Source organism: Artemia franciscana, chromosome 1 (assembly GCF_032884065.1).
Source record: "Artemia franciscana chromosome 1, ASM3288406v1, whole genome shotgun sequence".
Taxonomy (NCBI): Eukaryota; Metazoa; Arthropoda; class Branchiopoda; order Anostraca; family Artemiidae; genus Artemia; species Artemia franciscana.
This window is the reverse complement of record NC_088863.1, coordinates 26,436,525-26,449,397: the sequence shown is the minus strand read 5'-3', so window position 1 is coordinate 26,449,397 and position 12,873 is coordinate 26,436,525. Positions and strand designations below refer to the sequence as shown.

The window sequence follows — 12,873 nt, the reverse complement described above, 5'->3', positions numbered from 1 at the left end:
ACAAAAAACACACATCCGTGATCTGCCTTCTGGCAAAAAATACAAAATTCCGTATTTTTGTAAAAAGGAGCTTGAGACTTCTACAATCGGGTTCTCTGATACGCTGAATCAGATGGTGTGATTGTTGTTAAGATTTTATGACTTTTAGGGGTTGTTTTCCCCTATTTTCTAAAATAAGACAAATTTTCTCAGGCTCGTAACTTTTGATGGGTAAGACTAAACTTGATTAAAATTATATATTTAAAATCAGCATTAAAATGAAATTCTTTTGATGTAGATATTGATATCAAAATTCCATTTTTTACAGTTTTGGTTACTATTGAACTGTGTCGCTCCTTACTACAGTTCGTTACCACGAACCGTTTGAAAGTTCAGCCAAGACTGTGTGCTAAAAGCTAACATTTTACAAGCTAAAAAGGTTAATTCATTTTACTAACTGTATTTATTAAAAATTGGAATAATTTCTTATTGTGGTATTTGCCTTCTCTGCAGCTAATCTTGCAGTTTCGGATTTGGCTTGTTTTTATTCGTCCAGGCAATCGAAATCAAACGAAACTTAAATAGTAACACATCCCTAAATAGAAACTTGGGTGAAAACATGCTCAACCCTATGTACACAAAATTAACTATACAAAATAACCTAATTCAGAATAAAACAAAATTAGGAACGAAAATGGTGCTAATAGTTTTTTTGATGTAGTGACAAAAAAACATTACCATATCATTTAAAATGTCTATTGCTATCAGTCAATCCTAAATGAAAGTATAGCATTCAGTAGGCTTGAAGAGGCAATAGCCTTACTTTTTTCAATGTTAATTTCAGTTAGTCTTAGGCTTGACAGAACTATTCATTTTAGTTGCAATTTCGTTTAGGGTTAGTATCTGTTACTGCAATACATTTTATTTTCAGGTTTTATTTGGTTATTGATTTAGTTAGTGTTCTTTTTACTCTTGACTTTAACGGCCGACTTACTTCTTTTTGTTTTTGTCACTATTCTGTACTTTTTTTAAACTTCGTTAAGTTAAATCAAAGAAATAATTGACTTTCGTGTAAAAATTCAACCTTTAAAAATTTTTATTTCATAAATGTGTGTCGTTATTACTACTGCATCACATACCAAGTGTTTAAATGCGAGCGAATTCAGTAAAAAAGGCAATTAAAGAAGAAAACGAAGATCAAGCTGCAAATATTTGTAAATTTTTTACAAATTCTTTAAAGTTATTCATAATCATGGACAAGAAGACGGTATGGATTCTGCTTCTACTGATTGATAATTTAAACATAACTGTTGTTTTAATTTGAAAGGAAATAAGCAGAAATTAGATTAAACTGATAGCCAATAAGCATGATTTCTAAAGACTTAGCCTATTTTTGGTGTCTAATTTTTATACTTTTGAGGATATGGAACTTCCTACATCTTCAGAGCAAATTTTAACACTATATCTAAAGATACTTTTTATTATTGAGTTGGCTATTTTCTGAATTGTTTAATATGAACAGTTAGGCTATTGCACAATATGTTGGCTACTTAACTAGTTAGGCCTATGTATGATAAACCTGATCAGTTTGCCCCTTATGCTGGCATTAGCCTTTATTAGCTAGCCAATACAGTGCTTTAGGCTCTTATTTAGCATATAGGTTAAATAGCCTAGATATTCTAGTTAGATTAAGCTTAGTTACAGGCTAAGCATAGGAAAGAAATATGATAAAAAAGAATTTAGGCTAACACTATCTAGCAACTAGCCTACTAAAGCTATATGATTTTGTGGCTAGACTCTTAGATATTGGCCTAGCTTTCCTGTGGGTGTAATATTGCTCAGCCAAGCTAAGACTTTACAAAGCTCAACACAAACTACTAATTTTTGAATTAAATGAATTTGGAGTGCATGAAGATAGAGTTCATTTGACAAAACCCTTTCTAACAGGTAGGCTAGTAGGCTACTCAGAGGGTCCTAGCCTAGTGCATAATTGAATGGCAATCTGTCTCTTCTGAATTGTAGCCAGTCAGTAGTAGAGTACCTCAGGGGTGTAAAATCATGTAGTTCATAAAACGTGCTTACCAATAAAGTGAACGTATCACTCAATGCCTTAAATATAATAAATATAAATATATATTTAAATATATGTATATATATAATATAAAATTATTATATATAATATAAATATATTATAACAAATATAATAATTGCTTCTACCTTAAATTCAAATTTAAGCACTTTAACCTAACCTAAACTAACCTTATTATAAATAATTTTAGCAGTAAGAAAATGTAGCATTATTTTTTGAAGACAATCTAAAAGATATGAATTAGTGACCACACTGCTTGATAAGATACTTCCTGCTGACATGATTCTTCTTGATCTGTCCAAAGCATTCAATTAGGTTTGTCATGAGTTCCTCATAATCAAACTGAAGGCTGCAGGTGTCAATGAAGGTGTTGTACAGTGGATTATGGGCTTCCTCTCTGAAAGATCACAGGGTGTCAGAGTTTTTGGTATTACAAGGAACTCCTCATTTCTCTTTTCCCACAACTGTATTAAGTGGTATACCCTAGGGCACTATTCTTAGACCAACACTTTTCAACTTCTATGTCAATGATCTACCCACCCTTCTTTCAAATCTTATTACCTTTTAAGTCTGATGACTCAAAACTAGTTGGAAAAGTGGCTATTCCCTATGACCAGCAATCAATTCTAACATATCTTGACAGTCTTGGAAGATAGGCTAACAAGTGGCTCCTTAATTTTAATGTTGACAAATGCCATATCATCCATTTTGGCAAACACAACAAGCATCATAAGTATTTCCTTCAAGACAACTTCCTTTCTGCTGTTTCTGATGAAAGAGATCTTGGGGTCATTGTTGATCACCAATTGAAGTTTAGCAGCCCTGCTAAGTCTGTTTCATCTTCTGCAAATAAATCCCTTGGTATCATAAAAAGATTTCTGTCAGAGAGGACATGGGTTCGAATCCCAGTGTACCCAATTCCTCAGTTTGGGACAGGGGTCAGTGGCAAGACTCTGTAAGCTTAGCCAGAGTCGACCCAGCTCTAAATGGGTACCTGGAGAAATCTGGGGAAGGTAAACAGGAAGGGTGTGCGAAAGCACAGGATGGCTGGCCCCCAACCCCCCATTGCACTTCCTGGCTGAAGGGCCAAGAAACAGAGATCAGCACCGCCAGTACAGACTGTAAAGTCTAATGCTGTATCCTTTACCTTTTTTTTTATCATAAAAAGAACCATCTCTAGCCAACACCCAAGAGTTTTTATGAAGTTATATAAGGTGCTTATACAACCACATCTGAGGTTGGAATGTCATTGGCAGCCCTTTTTTTCAAAAAAGATAAGAAGTTACTTGAGGAAGTCCAGTGTTGTGCCACTAAGATGGTTAGCAGCATGAATAAATTTCCATACAAAGAAAGACTATGTTGTTTGAGCCTGCCAAAACTGACATACAGAAGGAAAAGGGGTGATGTGATTTTAACCAAGAAAATCCTTTCTAAAAATGCCCTTCACAGTCTCTTTGCACAGCCCTTGCATTCTGGTACTGAGGACATTCAATGAAGCTCCCCATGCAGCATTCCACAAGTAGACATAGAAGTCATTTCTTCAGCCAAAGAGTCATCAATCTGTGGAATCAACTGTCTGAGGAAACAGTTTCTGCAACTTCAACCAACACATTCAAGTCCCACCTTGATAAGGAATGGCTCTGCCAGGAGTTCCTTTACAATTGGGAAGCTGCAGAGTTCTCCACAAGAGTCTAGATCAATAACCACAATCTACACCAAACAAATTTTTTTCATCACTGGAGCATCACAAGGATGGAAAATTTTTATAATCACTCCAAGTTGTGATTTAAGGTAAGATGGTGCTGAGAAAACATAGTATTATTTTGTGGAAAACAAGCAATAAGTAATATTTTAATTAAAATTTTGTCATTTTTAAGAGCTTAAAAAGTGCTTAAATTTGAATTTGTGTTAGAAACAATTATTATATTTGTAAAGAACATAAAAAAAAGGCATCAAGTGGTATGTTCACTTTATTAGTAAGTCAGTTACATGAACTGTCATAATTTTTTGAAAATTTGTCATTTTCAATTTAAGGTAGGAGTGATTATTATATTTGAAAACAGCATAAAAAAGGCATTGAATGATTTGTTCCCTTTATTGGTAAGTCAGTAATATGAACTGCTATAAATTTACCCCTCAGGGGACCATCCTGGGTCCTACATTTACAACTGTACAGCCAACTTGAAGAATCCTTTGATGTAATATACAGGCCTGGCTTGCATATTAGGACAGGCCTGCAATGGTAAATCTGTCAAATATGCCAGAAGAATTGAGCCAGCTTTTGAAAATGTCAACACATTGGTGCCTAATGTCCTATGCCTCAAAATACAAAGTCCTAGGTAGCACTTTTTGAGCTCTTAAAAATGACAAATGTTCAATTAAAGTGTGAGTTATCAGTTATTTTTGACAAAATAATGCTACATTTTCTCAGTGCTGTTTTCTTAGTTGTTCTTGACAAAATAATACTATGTTTTCTCAGTGTCAAAAATATTTATTGTTAGGTTAGATTGGGTCAAAAAGTGCTTAATTTTAGTTTGCAATAGAAGCATTTATTATATTTTTAAAGAACATAAAAAAAGGCATCAAGTGGTATATTCCCTTTATTGGTAAGCTAATTATATGAACTGCAAAATATTTACCAAGTCCTACATTTTGGATATAACAAAACAAAACATTACTATTGTTTAGAAGACACCCAGTTTAAGGTAGTCAGTAAGGAGAAAGGCCTGAAGATCATATAAATATTTTCTTTTGTACTTATTATAACATCAAAAATAAACATAAAAATTACAATAAAATTAAATTTCAATCAATGAGCTTTTAGCAGTTATTATCATTATCAGTTTAATTTTATTAGTTCTTTCCAAGACAGTTCAAGATAAATATAGCTTCACTAAAAACAAGAGTTTAGATATTGGCCCCTTCCCTAACTGTAAAGTGTAAAGCCTACTATATCATTAGTGCTTCACTGAAAACAAATTATATTACAAATATTTTCTTTTCCAGTTATTGCAGCACTGAAAATGAAAATAAAATTATAATGAAATGAAATCTTGAATTGATGATCTTTCAACAATTAGTATAAAAATTTTTGCAAAATGGTAAACATTCAATTTGAATTTATTTGTAATTTTCAAAACTGCTCAAAACACATAGTTTTCATTAAAATACCAGTGAAGCAGTAGGTTTTAGGCTTTTACAGTGAGAGAAGGAGGCAAAACCCAAATTCTTGTTTGTAGAAATTTTTTTTTTGTTTCAAGCTTGTTTTTACATATTCAATGTAAGTTCCACTTGTTTTAACATGTGTTTACTCATTTATCTTGGTACCTATTGAATGTTTGTTTGCTATGATTGCTTATTTAATTTCTGTTTCTTTTGGATTTTGTTTATGGTTCAATAGCAAAATTTTTTTGTTTGTTTTACACTTGATTTGCATATTCAACTTAAATTTTACTTAGTTTAAGATTTACCTTTTCATTTATATTAGTACCTGTTGCATGTTTTTTTGCTATAACTGTTATTTAATTTCTTTTCATTTGTTTTGTGTTTCATTTATTCTTTAATGGTAATTTCTGGTCATTTGGAGTTTGATTTATTGTTGGTTTCTATTTCTTCTGATCTTAAATTTACTATGGCCTTTACTTTTTTTTTAGAGAACTTCTTTTTTGGAAAGTTTTTTCTTTAATTAATAATGGATAAGGTCAGCCATTCAATATAATTACTGAAGCCTGGTTTCAGGTTTGTACCTGTAAACCCAGATCTCATTACCAATGACTATGTTTGAAGGAAATTGGGATGACTGTTCACAGTCTCTAACATTTCCTATAGCCATCCAGCCATCCAGCAGAAGCAACTTTGTTTGTAGATTATATAATCTACAAAGTTGCTTCTGCTGGATGGCTATCATCTTGTTTCTTGGTCACTATCAAAAATGAAATCTGCACCTATTACTTACATTTTTTCACTCAATAGCAGTCTGCTGGCAACTGACAGTTTCTCTAGGCAGGAAAAAGTTCAAGCATGCCCAATGTGACCATTTGTATACATGCACCAAATCCTGTCTCCCTAGCATCATTTTGTATTGTCTTAAAAATTATGGCCAGATACTTTTTGAATAAAACTTGTATCTTGGACCATAAGGGGGGAACTATCACAAATACCTATATAACATATGGAAAGAGAAAAAAAAATAAGGAATCTGATGATTTAAATTTTATTTTATTAGCTTATTTCCCTCTATTTGACTTACTTACTTATACTTAAGTCTCCTGCCGGGCACTGCTCGGCATAGAGAGTGACGTCTGCCTCCTCCACCCACTTCGGTCCATGGCGAGTATTTGCTCTTCACCCTGTCTGATGTTTGCCATCGCCAAGAACTCGGACAGGCTGTCGGACCAACGTTTCTTCGGTCGGCCTCTTGGTCACTTCCAACCAACTTTGATAGGGTCGAAGTCATAGATCATCTTTGTGGGTAGATGTGGTGGCATTCAAAGCAGATGCCAAACCATCGTAAGGTTCGCTTGGCTGCTTGAGTCAAAAACCAAGTCTGCTTTGTGAGCTGCAGAAGCTTTTCATTGCTGACGAAGTCAGACCATCGTAGGCCCTCAATCCTCCTCAGGCTCTTTGCATGAAATACGTCTATTTTCTTGAGGGTTGCAGCTGATGCTTGCCATGTCTCAGCTCCGTAAAGCATCACAGAACCGACTAGAGCGTTGAAGATCCGCAGTTTTGTTGTGCAACTAATATTTGGTTTTCGCCAGAGGTGACGATTCAGTCTACCCATGACAGAAGACGCTTTAGATGATCTTGCCTGCAGCTTGGGGAGAAGTGAGCCATTTGAAGAAGTTACGGAGCCCAGGTAGGTGAAGTCTTTAACAACCTCGATGCTAGTGGTGCTGTCCAGGCTAACTGGAGAGTTAACAGCAGGAGAAGACGGGTCTATGGCCATAATTTTAGTTTTGTTCCAGTTTATATGCAGTCCTACTTTGGCAGCCTCTTCTCGCAGAATTCGGAGCGCTTCCAGCAGCTGCTCCATGGAGTCTGCCAGAATGGCCAAGTCATCAGCAAAATCGACATCTGTGATGGTATGATCTCCGAATTTGAGCCCAAAGCTGAGACGTGAAGTGGTTTTTGTCATAACGTAATCTATGATGACATTGAAGAGCTCTGGGGCCACTGCACATCCTTGGCGCACCCCTGTCGTGATTTGAAAGAACGGGCTGCGCCGACCATTTACTTGTACACAGCTCTCCGTCCCATGGTGCAGCGCCTTGAGAAGTCTGCAATATTTCTCGGGTAGGCCAGTCAACTCTAGGATCCGCCAAAGAGCTTTTCGATCGACTGAGTCAAATGCAGCATGGAAGTCAATGAAGGCAATAAATGCTTTCTGTCGGAACTCTGTGGTCTTCTCTACTATTTGTCGAATCGTGAAAATCTGCTCGATGGTTGAACGATCCGACATAAAACCAGCTTGCTCTGGTCGCCAGATTTTTCGAATGATGCTCCAACATCGATCCAGCAGGACCATTTAAAACAGTTTGCCAGGGACTCACAGTAGGGTTATTCCCCGGTAGGTGGAGCAGTCGCTTCTCGAGCCTTTTCTCTTCCATAAGGGGATGATGACACCCTTCCGCCAATCCTCAGGAATTATCTCTGTTTGCCAGATTGTAGAGAACAGGGTGTGTAGAAACAGGAGCATTACAGGACCTCCATATTTTAGCAGCTCTGAGTTTAAGCCACAGATACCCGCAGCTTTATTATTCTTGAGTCTTTTTACTGCATGTCCAATTTCTGAGGGGCTGAAAGGCTCATCTGGAGGAACATCTGTTCCAGGTCTTTGACTGCAAGGTTGGCTGGGACTATCATTAGGAGGCGCAGACGGACCAGTATTGTTGAGGAGCAAACAGAAGTGGTCCTTCCACCGCTCAAGACAAGAACCTTCATCAGAGAGAAGTGCACCATCCCTGGACAGGACAGGACCCAAGGTGGGAGTTTTATTTTCAGTGAGGTCTCGGAGATGCTTGAATAGGCTGCCCATGTCTTTCTTTTTTGCAGCTAGCTCAATTTCATCGGCTTTCCTTGCAACAAACTGGGTTCTATCCCGGTGAATGAGTCTGTTTTGCACTCCATTGAGCCTCCGATATGTGATCATGTCCCCAAGAAGTCTTGCCTTCCGTCTTTGCTCTATGACTTGCAGTGTTTCATTAGTTAGCCACGATTTCTTTGGATAACTCCTCTTGCCAAGCACTAGTTGTGCTGCTTCACTGGTCTGCAATTTAAAATGCTTCCAGAGATCTTCGCTGCTATTAAGTGAGCCAAGGGCCTCGAAGCGATTCGATATCTCGATACTGTACTTCTGGCGAGTATCTGGTTCCTTTAGTTTCCCAATATCTGCAGCGACGGGTTTTCTTTTCGATTGTTGTGCATGGAGGCGAAGCCGAAGATCAGCGCACACAAGCCTATGGTCTGCGCTTCCAAGCTCTGCTGATCTGTAAGTTCTGCAGTTCTTCACCAATGATCTCCAGCGTTTGGAAATAATGACGTAGTCAATCATCTTCTTTGTACGACCGTCATTACTATACCACGTGTACTGATGAATAGTTTTGCGTTGGAAGTAGGTGTTTGCAATGTAAAGGTCGTGAGATCGGCACAGTTCAAGTAAGCAGAGCCCATTGTCGTTAAGTGGGTCGGGGGATACAGGACCAACTGTGCCACGCCATAAACCCATATCATCGCGCATCATCGCGCACTGTCGCATTAAAGTCGCCAAGGAGAACAGTTATATCTTGGGGGGGGGGGGGGGTAGTGTTGCAAAGCATCTGGACAAAGCAGAGTAGAAATCCTCCTTAGTTGCATCAACAGAATCGTTGGTCGGGGCATAGCATATGATGACAGTCATCTTGCCATGCTTGTGTCCAAAGCGGGCCTTCATTAATCTGTCCGATACAGCTTCGTGTAAAAGTAAGGCCTTTCTTGTAAGGCTATTTAGTGCAAGGCCAACACCATTCCTTCTCAAGCTTCCTCCAGACCAGAGCAATGAGTTAGTGTTACCTATTTGCTCTTCTCCGCTTCCGGTAAGACGTGTTTCTGTAAGACCTGCAATTGACACTTTATTCTTGCGAAGTTCTTCAGAGAGTAGGTTCTTTGACGCAGGTTCATTCAAAGTCAAGAATTCCAGGTGGCTATTGGTAGCCCCTTCGGTCCATAAGGTTTAGTCTGTCAGTCTTTCTGACGTCGTCAGCATGTCCATTGACGCGCGATGGTCGAGATCTTAAAAGGGAATCCGGGTCCGAGGCTATATTGTCACTTTTTGTAGCACTTAATTTTCGGGTGGAGGGTCGCTAGCCCAACCGACCCTAGGCCTGGAATCTGATTAGGGCTAGGTTAAACCTAGGTACTAAGATTCCCGGGGTGGGCTCCACCCGCCACATGAGGTTGCGACCGTCCTGATCGGAGTGTTTAGTTAGGGGAGAAACCCCATATCCAGAGGCACGTGGTCAGCAGACAGAGTCTGCCTCATTCTGGACGAACTCCATTCACCTCCAATTTTCCCTCTATGGAGCTCTTTCCCTCTATGGAGCTGCTTATATCTACTTTTGCCAGAAAAATCATCAATCCCATCTGGTGTTTAGAAACTTTGTTTGACTCCAAAAATGATGCATACTTGCCTTTTCAGATACTTCAAAAATCCAGGGGAGAGTAAAGAGAGCAGGATTTAATCACCACTAGGTCTGACAGCCAAAAGCCACCTAGCTTGCTTAAACTGCCAATATTATCCCAAGCAAGCCTAGACCTACTTTAAGCAGACTGGATTTTGACTTCAAATAATTCTTAAAAATATAAAATATTGCTTAATTTTGCCTATCACCTAGAGTCTACTAAGAAATTTCAGCTTTAATCCTATTGCATTAGAAATTGACTATATCATACATTCTGTCTTCTGTTTTTGAGAAAGTCATCAAATGTCACAGTTTATGGAGTGCCATTAGTTTCTAATCCCTATCTTTCCTTTTTCAATTGCTAAAGATCCAACTCTAAGTGTCATATTCTCTTTGACCTAGGTTATGTGCAAAAGTTTGCTGGTTTTGGGGTTTTGTCATTTTTTGTTCTTATTTCTCATCAACAGGCAGTTTATCATGTATAATTAAGCCAGTTGAAAAAAGTCAGTAAACTTTTGTATATACCTTTTGGCTGTATCTCGCCCCTCTAGAGTAGAAACCAATCGTCCATACATATCTATCTCATTCATAAAGATGCATTGCTTCACTTCCCCCTCCATTCAATAGATAAATGTATAGCCTGCTCTTTATATTCCCATTACATTTCACTTTTTCTCCTTTTTTCTCTGCAATAGCAGTATTCTCCATTGTAAAATGTTTACAGTTTGCTGTTGTAAAATATAATTGAAACTTATAAAGATGGTTTTGTGTTTATCTGTGAAGGAAGAGGAAATAAAGGGAAGCACTGTACCTTTAGGAATGAGATAAGTCAGTATTTATGATGGTTTTTACCTTAAATTGCTGCTTGGATCCCTGGTCTTAACCTATTTCTTTGCGATCGTAGTTCAAGTTCCTTTTATTACCAATATACTTTTATTTACAAACAAAAAAACATCCCAAAGGGCTCAATTGCCCATTATTTGAAAAAAAATATAATAAATATTTAGTATATTCACACTCATAATATATTTAGATTCTACTCTCCAATCCCTACCCAAGTACAACTGATCTTAGCACCACCTAAAATAAAAAAAAAATGCTAAAAATAAACAATAAACAAATAAACATCAAGGAGCCAACACTCACACCACCCAAATCTAAAAAAAAACTTATTTCTAAATAATTAATCAATATAAAGATCTGATCAATTTTATAATTTACTTAAATTTCATTTTTTATTAATTCATATTAATAAAAATTTCTTTAACTATTCCTTGAAAGAGCCTAGGATACAGGACCATCAAATCCCAACAGGAACAGAGTTTCAGGTATGCCCAACAGCAAATATCAGACAAAAGTCTGAGCACACTGCATGGGTGGATGGCACCAGCACATCATCCTGGTCCCTAGTTTCATAAGGACTGACATTTCTAACAAGCTCAAGAAGCCCAGAAAAACTTGTGGAAGGTCTCTGTAGAAATATTGAAATGCAATCAAAGAGAGGTGTAGTGGATGAATATCTTTTATCTTCTAAAGTTCAACAGAAATATGGGTGACAAACTGCAGATCTTGTGCTGATTTCAGTTGGAGGTTATGTAAAGGTGTAAATGAAGATGGAAATGTAGACATCCACACTGACAAGCAGTAACATAAGTAAGAGTAAATAAGAGAGAACTATAATTACCTTAAACCTTAAATTACCTTAAATCGCATTGTCCAGCGAAATAAGGATTAAATCCTGTAGAATCGCTGGTTAGTGATGACGATGGTTGGACGTCACAACGGCATCCCACTCAGTTCGCCATGGCTTTGATGATCATTCTCCATCAACGGCTCTTTTAAAGGCAGCTGTGCTGGGGGTAGTGACCGCTTTTTCGGTGAGAGAATTCCACAAACTCACTATTCTATAAGTGAAGAAGTTATTGCGTAGTCTAGTGGCAGCTCTCTTCTCATACAGTTTCCGACTATGCCCCCTAGTTCTGGCAGACTGGTCAAGTTGAAATAGCTTATTTAATGGAGAGTTGTAATTCAGGAGCTTATGCGTCATGATAATATCACCCCTTTTACGTCTGTAGACAAGAGTGGGGAGTTTCAGCCTCTTCAGACGGGATGAGTAGTTTAAATATTTGCATCCCTCAATTGCTTTCGTAGCCCATCTCTGAACTGTTTCTAACTTCTGCTGGTCACCTTTGTTGAGGGGGCTAGCAACACACATGCCAAACTCCAAATTAGGCTTGACCAATGCCTTATATAATTTAGTCATCACCATAGGTGACCTGCTAGTGATTGTTCTTTTTATAATGCCCAGGGTTTGGAGTGCTTTGGCTACGGCTGTCTGTGTGTGTATAGTGAATTTTAATTCATTATCAACTATGACACCCAAGTCTCTCTCCACTTCAGATGACATAATAGTCTGCCTTGATCCATCCATCCCTAACGTATGATAAGGGCATTTCTCATTTTTCTTTCCAAAGTGGATTGTTCGACATTTGTTTACATTGAATTCAAGCCTCCACAAAGTTGCCCAATGGGAAAGCGCCCACAGGTCATTCTGCTTAGAGGCTCTCTTATCGGGTGTATCGACAGTTCCAATGAGTTTGGAGTCATCAGCATAAAGATTATTTTATTTTTGACTGTGGTTGGTGCATCATTAATATAAATGTTGAATAAAGTTGGTCCCAAGATGGTTCCCTGGGGCTCTCCACTTAATACTTCCACCTCTTCTGAAAAGAATACCTGTCCATTTTTTCCAAATATTTTCACCCTTTGCTTTCTCCCGGAAAGAAACTGGAACACCCACTCTACGATTTCATTATGTATTCCAATTGCAAATAACTTGCTCCTTAGTCGACGGTGACATACTTTATCAAAGGCTTTTGCAGAATCCAATAGAACTAAGTCGACAGGGATTGCTTGATCTAGATGCTCAGTAACATAATCATACGTATCAATCAAATTAGTTTCAACCGAGCATCCATGTCTAAAGCCATGCTGACTATCATTGAGCAGCTCATTGGTGGCCAGGTGTTCGACAATGTGAGTATTCACGATTCCTTCTAAGATTTTACCAGCTACAGATGTAAGACTAATGGGTCGATAATTGGAAACGTTATTGCGGCTACCTCCTTTGTGTACAGGTGTAATGTT

At 37.7% G+C, this 12,873-nt stretch overlaps 1 protein-coding gene across 1 annotated transcript in view; it reads left to right on the top strand.

The window, feature by feature from the left end:
• Positions 1-1,128: 1,128 nt before the first annotated feature.
• Positions 1,129-12,873, top strand: part of LOC136027581 (exosome complex component 10 homolog) — a 291,574-nt gene continuing 279,829 nt past the window's right edge. Inside the window, exon 1 of the mRNA XM_065704964.1 lies at positions 1,129-1,246. Within this exon, the coding sequence (XP_065561036.1) occupies positions 1,130-1,246 (117 nt within the window). The 5' untranslated portion in view covers position 1,129. The remainder of the gene's footprint in view (positions 1,247-12,873) is intronic.